Consider the following 18961-nt stretch of genomic DNA (forward strand, 5'->3'; position numbering starts at 1 on the left):
ACATGTTGTGGTGTGAAATACTTCTGGAGAGCATGTATGGAATTATAGCAGTGCTAGGGCAGAGGTGTGAGCATTTCCATCTTGAGATGATTTAGAAACGTTTCCCAGCACGACAACTGTATGTGTATCTAGGCCCAGGGAGACTCATTCTAGGAATTTGAGTGAATTGCATAAATCAAGAATTGCAGATGCTTGCTGTTAAAGCTTCTGGAATTGTTAAACTGGTAGCGTTTAGACATTTGAAAAATAAAATGTCAGTTATTTTATGAACATGCTTTTTTATCATGGTTGTTTATGGGTAAAAATAATCACCCATCCTCCTGGTTAGGAGAGGGAGAGCAGAGAAACGGGTGGATAAGGATTTCCTGATTCAGGGGCTCAGAATGAGACTTAAAATAACATTATGGCTGTGAATTGAAAAGATGAGCAGCTTCCACCTGGTAAATGTGCATCTGAATGGCTTTGGCTTAAATACTATTTGGCGCCAAGTGTTGTACTGAATTGAAGGTCCAGATATTTCTAATTGAGGCCCCTGGATTCAGCAAATGAACCTTGAATCTATCTTTGTGTGACCAGGGAAGAAAACAAACCTAACGAAACAAAGACTGTTATCAGATGGGGAGGGATGAATAAACCTTCATTAGGATTTCAGCCAGTTGATTAAGACAGGATTAGAAGAATTTAGGATTTGATGGAAGAGGTGGGTTCGTTTTAGTTTCTTTGTTTTGCTTGTTTTTGCACAGAAAAAAAAAGAATCCCCTGAACACAAAACAACATAGCAAAACCTATGTCAGCAAAAGCCTTTGAAGACCTTCTGAGCATTATTGCTTGCTGAACTAGAGATATAAAATTGTTCCCATGTAGAGCCCAGGGGAAAACGAAGTTTCTTTACTGAGAACAGTTGAGAACCGTAGTAAAAGGATAATAGGAAAGCTAACGACAAAATTTAATTGGAGACTCTAAATCTATAAACAACGCTGTAAGATGTTGTCATTGATCGTTGTCGGAGTTTGTACGTAGTGTAGGTTTGGAAATAATTATGCTCATAGTTTAATAAGAGCTTTGCGTGCCTCAGCTCCTCTCCAACAAGCAGGACGTATGGGTGCATATAAATAAAGCTGTAATACTCTGGCTTTCAGTGCCTCACCTGAAACTCGAAGTCAAGCAGATATAATAAAGCTGACTTCAAGCCAATGGCTGGTTTTAATGCAGCAGCTCACAGTGGTGCTGTAAAGTGAAATGCTTGAGACACTTTTATTAGAGATTTCTTGCAGCTGAGGCTCGCTCAGTGGGGCTTTTACAAAGGATTGTCATGCCAGTTTTGGTGCATTAAGAAAAGGCTGTGTTAGGGACCCTTTGGAAATTCATGCTTGTAAAGCAGCAGGATTCGATGTAATTTGACTTAAAAAAAATCATAATAGGATAGGATCTCTATTCCCCTTAAATGTTTATTCCTGAAAGTTGAATAGGCAGTCTAAATTTTATGTAGTCCTCCTCCCCTCTTCTTTTTTTTTAATGTCTTTATAAAATGCTTTTAAGACCTTGAAACCAGAAAGGTTTGTACAAACACCGTCTGTTTTGGCAAACTCCAAAGGTCTATGTTTTTTTTGCTTTGTTTTTTTTTTCTTTCCTTTAAAGCAAGTGGGCATAGTTGGGCTTTGTTCGCTTCTGTTTGTGCATTAGCCTCCTCCGTGTCAGCAGAAATGTGCCCCTGTTTTGGGGGCAGAGAGAGGTGCCTTCACTGTTCACCAAGCTTGGCCAGGGTGCTCAACTACTGCGGAACAGCTGCTTTTTTGTGTCAGCAAAAAGCTCTTTTTTTTTTTTTTTCCTTTGAGCAATACTGTGTGGGTTTATATTGCTTTACAATCAATTCAAGAGCAAATTCTCCATTAAAGTGTAGCAGTTTTTTTTTTTTTCTTCTGAACTTCGGGAGAGTGTCCCTAGAGTGGCAGGAGCATTAAGCACTGAAGTCCCTGCTTTTTTACTACAGAATGCCAAATCATGCTAGAGGGTACTTGGTGCTGTTTGGGTAATCTGTAAGGCAGTTGTTATTGCCCTATCCAGGTTGTTTTCTTTGATGATGGGAAAGGGTTGTGTCTCTTCTGGTGACTAACTAGAACGTCAGCTCTGCTGGAGTTGGACGTTCCTCTTCGAGAACTGCTCTCCTGTGTGGATAGAAAATAACGAAATATCCGAGTTGGAAGGGACCCACAGGATCACTGAGTCCAACTCCTGGCTCCGCACAGACCACCCAAAACTCAGACCATGTGTCTGAGAGCGTTGTCCAAACGCTCTTTGAAATCCAGCAGGCTTGGTGCCGTGACCGTGTCACATCCTCGGGGAGCCTGTCCCAGTGCCCGACCACCCTCTCGGTGGAGAACCTTCTCCTGATACCCAGCCTGAACGGCCCCTGTGGCAGCATCAAGCTGTGCTAGAAACATCTGTATGATGCTCAGTCTTCCCCCGAGTTTTCTCAGGTATCAAACCCTTTCCTTTTATCCTGGAAGAAATGGGTCACGAGGTATGATGCAGTTCTTGATTCCTAATGGGACGTTGTTTTTCGACAGCAGAAATGTTACGCATGCCTCCTTACAAGAAGACCAACCCAGACAGCACAACGTAAATAAAACAGCTAGAAGCTTCATAAAGTTTCCAAGGAGAGATCTGGGCACATACGGTGTTTTTGCACTCCTGTGACCCGAGGAGACCTGTAAGGCAGGGTCACATTTATGTGACCGAGAGATTTCTGGACCTCAACCTCTCTGCAAGCCGCACTGCCCGCTTGGGTACTCCAGTGGCTTGTGCTCTGTGGCCTTACTGCACATCTGTACCACCTAAAAGGATCTTACACCTTCGGTGGTCCTCATAGTATAGATAATCTTGTGAAGCTGTGCTTCATAGTTCAGAGCTATGTTTTTAAGAAGTCTGATGCAATGCATGCATGCTGATAACAAAATATAAAAGGAATTAATCTCAAAAAATACAGAACAAGTGATGGTTTATTTTTCACTGCACTGTGCCGTGTTTTACTTGTGTGTAAACGTGGAATGAATGGCAAGTAAACGTGAGGAGGTGGTCCTGTGAGTTTCCTGTGAACAGGAGACCTAGATTTTTAGGTGCAATCCTGGGAGTGAGACACAGCAGCTTACAATTAAGCATCCAAAAAGTGATGTCAGACTGAGAAGGTTTTTTTAGTCTTCCGGAAACAGTGTGTGATTGGTTGCTGCTTTCACTGGCAGCAGCTTTCATTGGCTAAACCTGTTGTTTTTTTTAGATTAAGAATTACAAATGCTACCTAAATTGCCTATTACCTCTTGAATCTTTAAATCTAAGCCTGCAATTAATTATGAAGCTGCACCCTCTGAAATGAACAGCAACTTGAGGCTACTTGAAAACCTGAATAATTCATTCCTGTTTATGCAAGCTGTAATACAAGAGGTGCACACCTTACAAAAAGGTGCTTTCTCTCTCTCCTAACCCCTGCCAGCACCCAGGTCCAACAGCAGCCCACCTAGGGCACCCACGAAATAGCGCTCACGATGGAGAACTTTGGGTAGCCCTCATCCTTTGGCAGCCCTTTCCCAACCCCACTCACAAAGGAGTCTGCACGTTCTCTCTCTCCAAATCCTAACCCTGACCCTTCTTAACCAATCTGCTGGGCAGGGAGCTTGGACCAGGTGATCTCCAGAGGTCCCTTCCAACCTCAGCCATGCTGTGAAATCACTGTCACCACCTAATCAGGCATTGTCAGTAGGATAGTGGTGTGATCTGCAGGGTTTTTCTTAGCTATAAATATGAAAATAAATTCATATTTTTGCTTGAAGCTTACAGTACTGTCTTAACCATTTTTTTTTTGCTGCTTTTCCTTTCCAGATTTTGTGTGACACTCATATTTCAGGTTAGGATTGTGGCCGCTGAACACTGGTGTGGAGTTTTAATGGATCAGAAACAAAGCGTTTTGACTCAGTTATTCTCAAGAGAATGAACAGAAATGTTATATTGTTTTATGTAAAATTGAACTTCTGCTAATAATTTAACATCATAATTCTATATACATATATATAAAATACGTGTATTTGATTTCTAGGTCAGCAGAACATGGAAAGTACTTGCAGAAGATGAGGTGTTGTGGTACCGGTTGTGCCAACAGGAAGGATACCTATTAGATACAAGCATCTCTGATCGTTCCTGCTGGAAGCTCGCCCTTAAGGACTGTCGTGCCAAAGAGCGCACTTTGAGAACCAACTGGAAGGTAAAAAGGGGAAGATTGGTTTAATGGGATCCAGGTGCTGTAGAAAAGTGGGAACCTCGTTCAAACAAGTGACAGTGAAAAGCTCGTCTTTTGTATTGCAGCTTCTTTTTGCTAGTTAAAAGGGAAAAGCTGCTGGGGGATTTATGAGACTTTGCCCCAGCTGTAATTATTTTTTTTTGCTCCTTAGTGACTGATTACTTCTGGGGAATGAGTCTTTCTGTTTGCCGTGCTACTCCCTTGACTTTGGTGAAAGAGCGATGGTTTTACTTCAGCCATCCTGTGGTGATGACAATCAGCCCTTAAGACGAAGGCTCCTTCTCAGTTCCTTACATATCTTAGCAGAAAGCAAGCTCCCATGTCTTTGTTGTGATAGTTACATTTCTCTGCTTAACGATTGTGAATGATAATGGAGAATGATAGCTGCTTTCTCCTTCGTTTTCTGTCTGTAAAAAAATCCAGGAGGCAAGCATAAAATAGATCAGTCCTCTCTCAGCTGCACTGCAGCTTGTCAGGAGCAATAGAAAAGCTCGGAGTTTGCTGTGAGGAAGCGAATGAACTTGGTAGATGAACACATTGCAATACCAACACCGTGTCTCATCTTTCTGCACAGAACCGCATCGGTGCTGTGAGTCAGCTGCAGTATGAGCTGGGGAAAGTTCTCTGTGATGTACATTCTTCTGATGGAGTCGTTATTGCTGGGTGAGTATGTTGTGTAATGCTCATTTGTCCTTCACTGAAATCTCATGCTGCCTTTTAACAAATTCAAATAAAGCATCAGTTTGAAGCAACAAGGGTGAATTTTTTTTGGCTGCAGTTCCCTTGTGGGTGAAAAACTTTGATCCTAAGGTAAGTGATAATTATAGGTATCTACAAATCGCTTCAGTAGTACAAGTTTTTATTGTAACTTCAGTATAGTCCCTGTAAAGACTGTAGTACTTTCCAATGAACTTTCCAATTAATTTTCCAATTTCCAATGAACTATATCTACTGCTTTGCTGCAGAAACACACAGAATGAAATAGATACATATTGAAAAATAGTTTATTACTTTTTTTTCCATGAAAATCTTCTCATCTGAAAGATAAGTGTGTCCTGTGGCAAGATAAATTTAGGCCTATCACTGTTCTACCCTATTTTTAAAAGACAATTAGGAAGAAAAACATGGAGAAACTCAATCTCCTCTTCTCGTAATATCAGACTTTGTCAGGACTGTGATTTAGTATTAGTTATTCACTTGTCTTACACTTTTAAAATGCCATCTTAAGAACCTCCCAAACTCTTGGCAGTGGTTGTCATGACTTGCCTCAGTAGAGGTAAGGTTTTACTGCATTGTGCTCGGATTTTACAGGTTCATTAATAGTTAGCCTTCCAGAAGAAGTCACGCTAGTAAATAGAAGTGATATCATCTTGGGGCAGAGGACATTGTCCTCTAACATACCAGAGTCCCGTATTTTATAGCACTCCAAGTTAATGGTTTGCTTACACATTGCGGTATGAGAGAAAACTGCCTATAAAATACTGTAAAATTGACTCGTCAGTTAAAGGAAGGGTGGCTTGAAATATATTGTGTGTAGGTAACTCCCCTATACACTGAAATGCTTTTGAATGCTGTTGGGCAAGTGAAAGCTGAAATGTGAACTAGGAGACAGCAGGAGTGAAAGGGGAATTTCAAGCTTTTACTGTGTTTACTGTTTACTAGGTGCTCTCCCCCTTGTTTCACTTCTCCTTTTGGAGGTCTCACTTTCTGATTTTTGCTGTCCCGTCATCTCGTTGACTATTGCTGCTCTTTCTCAGCTTTCCATGCAATGCTTTTTGCTACTGGAGTCGGTTGCATTAAAATGGTAAAAACGCTTCTGCCGAAGACTCGTGTAGCGTGTGACCTCTGGAGGGGCAGTGCCACACAGTGGTGGTTAACCTAAACAGTGGCCGTGGGAAGAGGCTTGAAAAACTCGTGCAGCTGGAGTACGGCAGGACTTGCATTGCTCCTGCCTGACGCCGAGGTTTCCTTGGGCCGCGGAGGCTCCTGTAGGACACGACGGGGCCCAGGCTGCTGTTGGCTGCAGCTGGGATCCAGCTCTGCAGATTGCAGCCTGCCTTTCTTTTGTGCCCTTCAGCCTGGGCACTGTGTTTCCTGGCCTTGGCTAGGGGTCCGCACTACTGTGTCTGTTCCGCTGTCTCTAATGAAACCTCCTGTACTTTTTTGGGAGCCAGAAACCCCAGTTGTCTCCACGTTGCTGCCAAAATCTCCAGCTCTTCTTTTTCTTCATTTTCTCCATTGTGTTTATATCCAAACATGCGGTACGTAGAAGGTAGGCAGAATAATTTCTAAAGGATTAATAAACAAAGGAGGTTTGTCCTGTATGTTAAACTCACTAGTCTATATTTTGGCTTGGTGTATCACAGAAGCCAGGCTTATGCATGGTTTCGGATGATCTTTTCATATTGATTCCTAGTTCTTTCAGTGCTCTTGATTCTTGTGAGTTCACCTGCTTTGGCACAGGGAAAGGAGGTGTGCTCTCGAGGAACTGACGTTCACAAAAATAAGTGAGCAGGTGAGAGACAACTGAGGGAAAAGCTGCACGTGCACCTCCATTGGGAAAAGTGATGTTGGGGTTTTCACTTAAATTACTTTTCAATAATTTCCCTTCCGTGAGAAAATGAATTTTGAGAATGAAGTGTCCTTTTATGGAGCGCTGAGCGTACATTTGATAAAACAACATGAGGAAATCAAATTCAGCTGTTTGACTTAACCTGTTCAGTAAATTAAACGTTTAGGGTATTGGAACACAAAAATTGTGTTACTTCCTTTGCTGTTTACCTCTTGCCACTCCCTCTGCTCTGATAGCTTGAGATCTCTGCAGGCATCTCGCAAATTGCTGTGAGCCAAAAGCAGTTCTGTAACTTGCTCCAAAGGTGAATTTGTTGTTTTGCCAATGATGATCAAAGTCTACAAGACAATAGCCCACTGCTCTCCTCCCGGTAATATCTCAAAAACTATTCAACTAATTGAGGAAGATGCAACAATAAGAAAATGTGACTACTGGTGCTGTTACAAAAGCTGGATGTGTCTGCTGCCTCAGGTGTCTTCAGCATCATACACAGATCATTGTTTCCTGACTGTTTTCTCTTTTCTCATCTTTTGATTTTCACTACCTGAGAGAATGCAGTCTTCAAGAATAAAATTTCTAGTTCATCCCCCATAAAAAATAAAAACTTTTTTTTTTTTGGCAGATCTCTGGCAGAGCATACAGATCTTTTCAAATTTGTTGTTTGTTGCATTATTTTTGTATAAATGTTTTTATTCCATTTGTAGTAGTGCAGATCAAAAAAGACAGACTTAGAGTTAAAACTTACAAGGACATTAGTTGATTGTGCAGGGAATTACTTTCTCCATTATGTACATTTGGTAACTATTTAGGTAGATTGAAGGGTTTTTTTGTTTAAATCCAAACATAACCCACCCCTTTCTCTCCCAGCTTATAGTATTGTACTTAATGGCATTGTGCTTTCAAATTTGTCATAAAAGTGTAATGAATCTAGTGATCAATAGTTAGCCGTTGCATTCTTTCAGTACTGAAGAAGTAATTTAATAGCTGAGGTTAACAGAAGTCAATTTTCTTCTCAGTATAAATATCAATTATCTGTTACATTTAATGATTATATCTCTAGTTTCACAAACACTTACGTGCTTAGCTTTACATGTGAATAATCATAGGTTACAGCGAGGCTTGCCATGTGCATACAGCTAAACAACAGCCTGTGACTTTGGAAGGTTGGACAAATTGGTGATGATCTTAGAGCTAATTTTGTGCATTTCTGTTTTTTTTTTTTTGTAAGCGGTGGCTTGTGGCATCATTTACCTTTTTTTCCTTCTATATTCAGGTTGCTGCACTGGAGACAAATAGGGCCACTCAGTTTTGAGCAGGTTTTTGATGCCTGACTTCGGGGAGCAGCTGCAGCGCTCTGGCTCAGCTCGGTCAGGCCAGCCAGGCATTACGTTCTGCCTTTATGGCTGGAAACTGTGGCAGTGCGTAGCAGCTGCTCCCTGGTTTCAGGAGGTTCAGCTCAGGATCTTGGGAGATCAGAGAATGGTTATAAAAATTAAAATAAATAAAAAGGAGGGGAGAATAAGGTTCTCCAGCAGAAATGTTGTGTATTTTGGATCTTGGAGCAAGCCTGGGAAAAATGTGCTCTGATAGACCTCATCTCGCATGCTTCGTTACACTGCTTCAGACTCTGCTGGAAAGTGGAATGATGCAGCTTTATTTTAGTTGCTGTAGAGGTTTTGTTTTTGTTTTAATCTTTCCCAAAATGAATTTGTACAGGTTGTAGACAGGGTGATTTATAACAGTGGCTGTGAGTGTAATCCACAGAGGCATAGCTTGCCTGAACTGGTCCAGGAGTGGATCTCTTTATTAATTTCTTTTAAAGAGGCAAAGATGAGCTATACAGGGTTGGCTCTTCCTTAGAGAAACGTCCCTGTTTTCTTGCACTCTCCTGTACTTTCCCCGTGCTGCTGCCAAAGCTCAAGCCAGAAGATGGCAGAATATCAAGGATTGATTAAGTGCAACCTGAGCTGTGAGTCGAAGGTGGCTGCTAGCAGCTCTTCTTTCTCAGAGCGCCTCACATTTACTGGCTGACATCAGATAATTCAATCTGGCCTGCATGCAGAGCATCTTGTGTTTATCATTAAAATTTTATCCCAGCGGTTACGATGCTTGTTTTCTGGGTCAGACCTTGAATCCCTTTTCATTTGAGACAGTGGTGTTTGTGGTTACCTCACTCCCAATCAATGTTGTATTTGCCAGCCTTTCTACAGTTACATGTCTCGAAGGATTTTCTTTAGAGAGATGTTGTCCTCCCCCCTCTCCTTATTCAATTCAAATGTAGTTTCTTCTTTAAGTCAGAGTTTACTTAAAGCAATTATGTCTGCTTGCTTGGCTCTTATAAATTACTGCTGATGCTTATGTTCGCTTTACCTGATACCGTTGTGCGTTTGGTTTCAATACAGGATGCCTGGATTCGCTCACTTTCTGTTAATAAAACCTTAAACAAATCTGGGTTCTTCAAGCAGGAGCATATTTGGATGGTAAAATCAGTCCTTTTTTTTTTCTTGATGGTGTTGACAGACACGCCGACAGGCGTATGTAGTCAGAGGTCAGGTCCTCCGTGAGATACAGATCTCAGAGTGTGAACCTGGGGCTTGCTGGTGGTGTCACTGTGCAGTGGATCTCGTGGTGTAACAGGTCAGTAGTGTGATGTGAGGCGCTCTGGCTCTGCGAAATGCTCACCTGTGGGTGTCCTTGCACTGCGTGGTAAACTTGCCCTGTGTTGGCGGCTGTCACCTCACCTCGCATTGCGCTGTGTACAACCACACCGTGTCTGCGTCAGGCCCAAGGCTGATGTTTTGTTGGGCATTGCGTTGGCTATTTTTATGCTTGCAGAGAGGGCACTTCGGCTTTGCTGGTGCTGCCTGTAGCTCTGAAAGCTTTCCAAGTGAAAGCAACAGAAGAGATCCATAGTTAGATCACTGTTCCAAAGGCCTGAAAATATAAAGGTGTCTGACACTTTTTCTTTCTTCAGTTTTCTTTGAAGAAAGGATGATAGATAAGAGCTTGCATAAATGGAGATTTAAGTGGCACATGCCTGCGCTGTGCCACAGAGACATATTAGCAGATGCATGGAGCCTCAGCACCACTTACAGATAGGCTGGGAGTCAGCCCTGGGTTCTTCTCTCTACATTTTAACCTCAGAGGTTTTCCTCCTTCTCCTTTCCCAGATACTTTTTTTTTTTTTGAGGTAAGGGCCAGTGAGATCCATCTGCTCTGAGTGCCCTCCATAAATCTGCAGGTTAACGCTTCTCCTTTCAGGGTGGAGCTACCTGGCACAGATGGTGTTTCTCCTTTATTTGGGCAGTGTTGCTTAATAAAGGCAATGAGAAGCAAAAGAGGAACTCTCTAAATACCCTGTGTGGTTAGGGGAATCGTCTGTTCTAGAGGTAATGATACATTTTGACTCTGCCGTACTGAGAAGCTGAATGCACCGAGATAACTTTAATAAAGTTGTCTTCGTTCTGGAGTCTTATGGGAGTTAGAGTTTAAACACTGCAGTGTCTTTGAACAGTTTGGGCCTTGCAGTTTAAGTCACTATAAGCAACATGAAGTCACTATAAGCAACATTAAAGCAGTTGCTAGTATATGGTGGATTTCTTTGTTCTCTAGGATCACCTTCCGCACTGCTTTCCTCTTGCTCAAAGGTGACCTGCAAATGACTTTTTAACAAATGGGCTTGCCACCCTTTTTAGCTTCATAATGATGTGTGAAACTAGCCCGAAAGGCTTGAAAATACTTCTCTGCACTTTTAAAAACTTCATGTCAACTCTCATCTAATTTGTTTTTTTGCTATAGGGCTTGTGGGCTATTCTCTAGGTATTTATTATTAGCTCTTGCATCTTAATTCAATATGCAGACCTGAGGAAACCAAAATATTAATTAGTAATGAAAATGAATAAAAGTTAACAAACCAAAGTCTTAAACAGCCTGAACAAACCCCTTCCTTATTGAATTGCTTCAGTTTCACTTGCATAATGTCGCAACTTGGAGAGGTTTTTCCCTCGCCTCCCGGTGGCTGAGAGCCTGGATATAAAACAAAGCAGGAAGGGAGGATGCAAAACCACTTGCCTTCTTCCTTCAACCTCCCCCCAAACCCTTTGTGCTCTCTTCACTCATTCTTGTCATTGTTAAGAAGTAATAAGTGTCAGACCTGTTTTTTCATGCGAGTCACCTTTAGGAGGTTGAAAATGGGATGACATCACGAGTTCAGAGGGGTCAGATGACAAACTCTAGGAGTTAGGTAAGGTTGTGTTAAGTGACAAGCACATCGGCTTCTCTGTCATCTGGTGAAAAAAGAGCCTTTCAGGTGAAACCAATAGTAGGAGCTTGATACTGACTCTTTGTGACAGCTCCCTTTCCAGCCTGGCCCACCATTAAGCTATTGGTTTACTTACAGGTTTGACTGGATGCGGAAGGACGCGTTGCCGCAGCGGGATTTGCTGTATGTGAAGTGATGCCTGCTGTTCTGAAGTCACAGCAGTTATTTTTATTGTAAAACCCAGCTTTCTGCTGAGGCTGGACCAGCCCATCCTTTTTCTTTTGTGAATTTCTTGGACAGTTCATTTTTACAGTGTTCGTGACCTACCGGCCTCTGTTGCCATCAGTGCCTTAAAGTTCAGGTGATGCTTTTCCTTTCTGCTCTTGCAGTATGTTGCAGTTTGCATCCCTTCTGACACACAAACAGATCAATTTACATCATCCTCAAATGGTCTTTTCAGTCCCGTGTCTGAAACCGGAGCCACTGTGTTATTTGTTCCATTACACGGTTGTCCTTTTATCAAATAATATGGCTGATGTACCAGATCCTTCCCAAATTACATCGTAATTCCTCCTGACTTCTCTTGAAAAAAATGTACGTTTCCACTCCTATGTCAGCAGCCATAGGCAGTACACACTGTGCTATGTTTCCTTGGTCAGAGCAGCTGGTTTCATTAATGGAACTTTGTTCTTAATGATGGGAGATTCTTGGCCTTAATAAAGAAATGGCTAGGGACAGTTTGGCTTTCTCTAAATTCTTTTTAAAGTGTTCGTTAAAATGTTTTGCCTGCCATATAACCCTTTGGCTTGTTTCTGTTCCCTTGGTATGGCATTTGCATGTGCTTAAAATTAATAAGAAAGTAAGGCACACAGAAGAACTTGGTGAAATGTTAATTTCGTTACAGATAACAGAAGAACTGCGTGCTATCTCAAGCAGCTTAACCCACTTTTTAGAGCTATGGTTTCCTAAATAAGGCCATGAGAATGAAGGTATAAGCTCTTTTCCAGCTTAGTTTCTGTAAGTGTTCAGGAACTGGTCACAGGGATGCTCAGAATGTACTTCCTACATGTTAAGACTCAGACTGTTTCCAAATCAGTTTTGGTACAAGTTCAGTCACTTTTTTCATAGTTGCTCTCGTGTAGCTAGCAACCCAAAGTAACGTTTGAATGGAATCGTGGACATAAAGTTGATCTACCAGTGTTAAAATGGTTTCAAGTGCTGGTTTTGTTTACTTCCATCTGTTTTTTCTTGTATTTTTTGTTATAGCTTTCCACTTCTCTGTGAAATAGCAGAAAACTTTCTCTTTTCTATTCCACTTGTATTTCATTTTTTGTCATCGTGTTACATTTATATTCCTTTCTGCCATACAAAGTAGCTCTCTTTACTCCACCATTGCATTCTGTAACTGCTACTAGACTTTTTTCCTGAATCTCTCTTAAGAAATCCCTTAGCCAAGCTATCTGCTGGTTTTATACGTAGTGGCAAAATCAATATCTCTAACTGTAAATGAGAGCACAGGAAGGCTGGGGAGCTGCTACATCTTTCATCCAGCCTTATTTGTGAGGTGTCTCCGACTCGTGTAAGCAAGCTGTGTATCGTTCTCCCTCGCTTCAGGGAAAAGCTGTGGGTCTTAATGTTGAGTATAATGAAGGTGGCAGAATCTATTTAATAATTTCAGCACTGTGTGTTGCAATGGAGATATCTTCCAACTTGCAACGTGTTTGATGAAGAGGTGTTTGAAACTGAACGTTATGAATTATCACTTTCTCACTTGAGCCTTATAGAAAAATGAAGCTTTAGGAGCAGATTGAACCAACTAACAAAGGTGTTTGGACTTGGATTTGCATAGCTAATTGAACTCTATTCTTAAGTCTACTGAGGGGGGTCATTGATTAGGTACCTTAATTAACGACATGAAGGACTGGTTAGGTGCTTTTGGTGGAATAAGGATGAAAGGTCTGAGATCCTTGTTGCAGCAAGACAGTGCAAAATACTCATTATTTTACTTGCTTATCAACAGGCATCCGTTTAAACAGAGCTATAGCTGGAGATTGTTACTTGAGCAAAATTCCTACTGACTTCAATAAAATGCATTGACGTTGTAAGGACTTCATAATAAGATCTTTTGAGTATTAACAGATGGTCACTGACTGCCTGAAACAAAGTTGTTGGATTTTTTTGTTTTGTTTTGTTGATCACCGCAGGTATCTGGAAACTGAACAGACTTTGCCTTCTGGAAATCAAACCTGACTGTGAAACAAAGGCTTTTCTTTCTCCTTCTTTTTTATTTTCTTGCTATGATTTCTTCAGAGAAAAAATATGAAAAATATAAACCGATTTGTGAAGTGTCTTACCAAAAGTCTTGGGTGTTCAGACCTAAGACTAGTGCCTAGACCTAAGACCTAGTGCAGTGAGACTTGCCCTGGAGTGGTGTGCTTGAGGCAGCCTCCAAAACGGACTTACACCAACATCCATTTTCAACAGAAAGCCAGCGATGGTCTGGTTGACCTGCTTGTTTGAAGTGAAATTCTGCGGTGCCAGCAGTAAGTGGGCCATGAAGGAAAGCGGTTTGTCTTTGCTGCTGCCATGGACTGAATGAGTAGAGTCTCTACTGTTTTGAAAATGTTCCTGTTAACAGTTTTTCTTTTGTGTATTTGTCAGTTTATATATTAGTTGCAGTTGTACTTTGCACAAACACTAATTAGACAGCCATCAACACTCAGGGCCAAAGGCTTACTAACAATGCAACTGTGATAGCAGTGTCTTAATTGGTTGAGTGTAATTGTCATTAGGCAACGATAAAGACATCTGGGGCTCTGGAGAGAGATCAGCCTCCCCCTCCTCCTCTTCCCCAAATTTGTTCTGGCTATTGCTATCCAACACAGTTGAGCTTTTTCAGATGAGATCCTGTGTTTTGACCAGTTTCCTGATGTTTTTCTCCTTATCAAATCGCCTGCCTCTTCAGCACCACTTCATTAGAGCAGTGCCCAGCCTCCATCTCTGCTTCCTCCCACATGTGCTCTGCACTTCACCACCTGCTTCCCAGCCATCGTGGGGCAGCAGCAGCTTTTAACCCGTCTCCTTCTCCTTCAGTCTTCTGCTTTTACTCATGCGAGAGGACACGAGGAAATTGTTCATCTCATTATGACGTTACTGTCAGTAAAAAGATGCTGAAATGCTTTTGATTAGTGAGCAGGTATTTTTATTGTAGTGCGTTTGTAGATAACGTATGAACTTAATTTTTATCAGTTTCTCTATACCGCATGCATTACACCTCTTGTTCTGTTTCAGCAAGTTTGTTTTACTCCTCTGTAAAGCTTAAGTTGAATTTGCAGGCTCTCTTACAGATGTGTATACATATCTGTCTAGAGTTACAGAACTGACTTGTCAGGGTGAGGAAGAGAAATACAGTTAAAAAAAAATATATATAGCTTGTCTTTCTCCAGCTGCTGCTACTCACGTGGATACACTGAGATGTTTAAAAGAACAAGAGCAAAGTGAAATGTAGGTCCATCAAAGAAGCTGAGTTACTTGGGTGGGCAGTGTCTGTCGAACACTAAGAGAAGGGTGGCTGCATCTGGTGAAGAGGGAGAGAAGCATGCAGCCCCAGAGCTGAAAGCCAGGCACTGGAGAAAGTCGGAAGGCATCAGGGCAGAGGGTATCTGGAGAGGGAAAAACTTGGGACTGTAAGCAATAGTCTTGTGTTGCTCCCTGTTGTGTTCAGGAAAGCAAGACTTGGAACAGCCTTTCTCAATGAAGTAGATCAGGTATGGTCTGTAACAGTTTTATTTTTGTTTCAACTTGAGAACCTGGGGTTTTAGGTTTGGGTTTGTTTTTTTTGTTTGTTTGTGGCTTTGTTTGTTTGTTTTGTTTTTGCAGCTGGCTTGTATTAGATATCAGAGTATGTATGTGCCACTGGAATAATCATTTCAATATACCCAGCGTGGTAGGCTATGGGGGAAAGCAGCAGCTGAATGCTGTTGGTTATTTCAAACAATAGACTGTATTTGCTGTTGTATTAAAAATAGTATATTCTGTCTCCAGCAGAAAGCTCTGTGGGTTTTTCATATCCATTGTGGTAGAAAAATCAGTAACTGAATGAGTTTGGAGCGTTCTGCCTGTTCTGTGGCAGCAGACTTCAATCTGGGGTTCTTTCATTCAGTAGCTGGTAGCCCAAGCAAAATTTTCAGGGGGAAATGTAAAGGAAAAAAATTTTGTGGTAGGAAATAAATAGAAATACTGAAATTATCTAGGACGAGGTTCTGTGCAGTGCAGCGTGTTCTTCAGCCATCTATATTGATATGGCAGATTTGTCAATTATCTGCAATAAAGCAGCCTTTTTATTTTTTTACAGCAAGGCATTGCTTTAATAGTTTAAAAGCCTTTTGTTGTGGTTACAAATTGAAAGTGTGTTGCTCTTTACAACAGCATTAAAAGCAGGGAGTTGAACCATTAAATTTTTTAGGTTGGAATTGGACTCATTTGCGTTTGAAACTCTTCCAGTTCAGTTCTGGTACGGACCCACCGTGCACTGGGAACCGGCAGCGATGGCCAGCGGGGTGTGCTGTCAGCTGAGGAGGTGCTTTATGTCTCCCATTTCCCCATTCTGATTCAATGCCCAAACCCAAACCTCCATTTAGGTTTCCAGTGTGGTCTTGGAACACCTCTCTGTCGGTGAGGTTTGCCGCACGGGACCGAGGTGGTGCCATGCTGCGCTGGGAAGGAGGTGAGTGGTGGTGCTGAGCGAAACGGGGCAGGAGGGATGCTGGAGGGATGGGGGCAGGGAGATGCCTTACTGCCCTCCTCCCTTCTCTTCCTGACGAACGTAAGGCATTTGTCTTGGCTTGTGGTGCACTGGTGGGATGTCTGGACCAAAACGCATGAAGTGAGAGTTTGGTAGGCGCTGTGTGGTTCTCCTGGCACATAAAATGCTCCATTCTGTGGTACTCGTTAGGTCAGGTTGATGGTTAAACCTGGTGATCTTGAAAGTCTTTTCTAACCTAGGGGATTCCGTGGTTCTCTCTCCTGACAGAATGGGAATGAGCATTACGACTGAGGTCGTCTTTTGTGGTATTCTGTAGTATCTGCCCCAAACCCACCAGGGCATACCTGAGGTACCCCTAAGAAGTTCTCGCATTCAGCAGATCCTTGCCGAGAGTGGGAGAGCAGCACAGCTTCATGATATGGAAGCGAAAGCTCTCCAGCATGTGCCAGTCATCGGTGAGGGAGTGAAGACAGGAGTGCAACCACAACAGATCTGTGCGATTACCTGTTCCAGATGCAATTTCTATTGTGCTTCATCTCCAAAGTTTAAAAGCTATCTGAAATGAGAGCTTTTCAGTATTGCAAATTGGTGATATTTCCTGTGGACTGGGCTAGACAGCTTGTCCAGTCCAGAGTGAAACATCTTTCTTTGCTTTGGGGAAGCTTCTTTCCCGTGCTATTCTTTTCAAATAGTGCAGCTGTAAATTGGAAACAAAAGCAAGATTTATAGGGAGACTTGGGCCTTATCTGCAAAAGGAGGAGGATGGAGAAGTGCCATCCCTCCTAATTCTCTCATTTTTTTCTATTTTGTGGTGTAAAGCACTGAAAAGGAAGGCAGGTCACAAGGACAGGGGTCTCTTCTCTTCCCAGTTCAGTGCAGTGAATTAACGTGCATCGCTTTTTGCTTAACAGTTTCTACCACCTCCTTTGGCACTTTAATCAGGTGCATGAGGTGGAGCATTTCCACCCAGAGATGCTGGAAATAATCTGCTTCAGAGTGCCTGCAGCCCAGGTGTATGATGCTCCCCAAAGAGCTGGGTAACCTGTCCTGAAGTCCAGCATCTTCTGAACCTTTATTAAGCACCTTCCTTTGCTACCTTTGTAAACAACTCCTTTCTTATTTTCATCATAAATATGGGACAGGCACATTTCTGCCCTGTAGACCTTTGAGGTTAAGAAGAAACACTCTTGAAATGTTCTTCTCCCAAAAGGCAAGATACAGCAACAAAGCTGACAGAGCAGGAAACACCCTTCATTTCCAACAGAATCCATGTCTCACGTATGGCAGAAAAGGACATCTGAGACTGTTCGACTGTTAATTGTTACAGTAGTGTCATGTCTTGCCTTTTAATAACTACTGAACTGTTCCAAATTGACCATGTTTTTTGACCATTCATAGAGGGAGCTTCTCTGCTTTGCCTGCGGGACCCAGGAATGATTTTTTTCCATTAATAGTACGTTGTGTGGCACCGAACAGTTTTTGTGTTGCTGTGTTACAGCCTTCACTCCATTAAATATATTCAGTATTATCTGAGCTTATTTCTGTTTTTTGATTTTCTCATTAGCAAAGTGTAGTTTGTCTGATGTTAAACTTTTTTTTTCTGATATTTTGGTAGGGGAGTCTTCTGTGAAGAAAGAAGTGTTGCTTTAATTCTGAAGACAACACTTGATGCTAGGAATAAATTAATTAGTCTTCAGAGATGTAGGCAAGTGATCTGTTGATGAGGCACTGAGGAGCTTAGTTCTATAAAGAGCAGTAGGTTGGATGGGTGTACGCGTGTGAATGCTTGTATGTATGTACATAAATACTCTGATTAAACAGCCTTTCTTTGGCACAACCACAATCATACATTTTTAAAGACTAAAAGGAAACAGATTGAAGTTTTGCCATGATGTAATTTAGACTCATTAGTGATGAACTTTTTTTTCCTGAAGCCCTGTTCTCGTTGCATTTTACCCGTAAAGCTAACATTGATAGTTGGTAAACTGTGGTAGCTCAGTGGTTTCATTCTTGTAGCTCCAATTTACCTGTCTTAGTAGACCCAATGCTGCATGCAGTAAATGGGAATAAAATGAACAAAGTTGGTAGGGTTGTAAACATGAGGAGAATCAGTCTAAGAGCTGTAAATGGCGTTGGGTTTCCAGACACTTCTTGTTCCTTCCTCTCTTCTCTTGTGGCTACCTCTTTTCAGATGTTTTTGGAATGAATAATAGCTTTCCTTTCCAGATACACATCGGGGGAAGTGAGGTTGTGGGACACGCGCACCTGGGACTACACAGCCCCCATCCTGGAACCAATGCACGGTCCTGGTGATGCTGGACCTCAGCCACATGTCTCCTTTGTGAGGATAAACAGCTCTCTGGCTGTAGCAGCTTACGAGGACGGTAAGTAACCACAACTCTCCTCCCTATTTAGGGGAGGAAAAAAAAAAAAGCTTTACAAAAATGAAGCAGCTGTGCTCAGCTTTTTGTGTGTCTGTAATCCTGTATATACACACACACGCACACACTTGCTTTTATGTGAGAAACTTGGCCAATAACCCTAAATGCATTAGGAGGCATTGGAACATAGCACCCATTAAAACTGATGTTTAATTCCTACTGGAACTGCTACACAAAGCTTGAGTGCCAGGCTGTAGTCCAGCCAAAGTATCTTAAGCAAATAACTTGTTTGGCTATAAAAATATTAAATATTCTTCCACCAGCATTCTCCTCTGTCCAAAACTCCCTCAGGGTAGTGTGGGGCTTTGTTATGGGAATAGTGGTAAACTTGCATGTCTGATTAGTCTGTGTCCTCTTACGTTCCCTGTGCAGTTTATGGATGCACATTTTCTTAACTAAAATACTGGTTTGCATTGTTGGATTATTATGTACTTTGATATAGAGAGATAAAAACTGTGACCTAATATTTAATGAAACTAATAAAATTCTGGTTATATGCATTGTTTTAAATATCCTTAGATGTTCATATAAAGGGTAACAAGAGCCATAAGCCAACTACATGTCTACTGGACTGGGGGACAGCAAATAAAAAAGTCAGGGTTGAACAGTGCTTGACAACTGGAATCCCAGGCTG

General features: G+C 41.8%; 1 protein-coding gene across 1 annotated transcript in view; it reads left to right on the forward strand.

Moving 5' to 3' along the window:
* Window positions 1-18961, forward strand: part of FBXW8 (F-box and WD repeat domain containing 8) — a 51691-nt gene that overhangs the window by 5784 nt on the left and 26946 nt on the right. Inside the window, exons 3-5 of the mRNA XM_083804051.1 lie at window positions 4088-4252; window positions 4863-4951; window positions 18113-18270. Coding sequence (XP_083660177.1) covers window positions 4088-4252; window positions 4863-4951; window positions 18113-18270 — 412 coding nt within the window. The remainder of the gene's footprint in view (window positions 1-4087; window positions 4253-4862; window positions 4952-18112; window positions 18271-18961) is intronic.

This window comes from Anser anser (assembly GCF_964211835.1).
Source record: "Anser anser genome assembly, chromosome: 18".
Lineage (NCBI taxonomy): Eukaryota > Metazoa > Chordata > Aves > Anseriformes > Anatidae > Anser > Anser anser.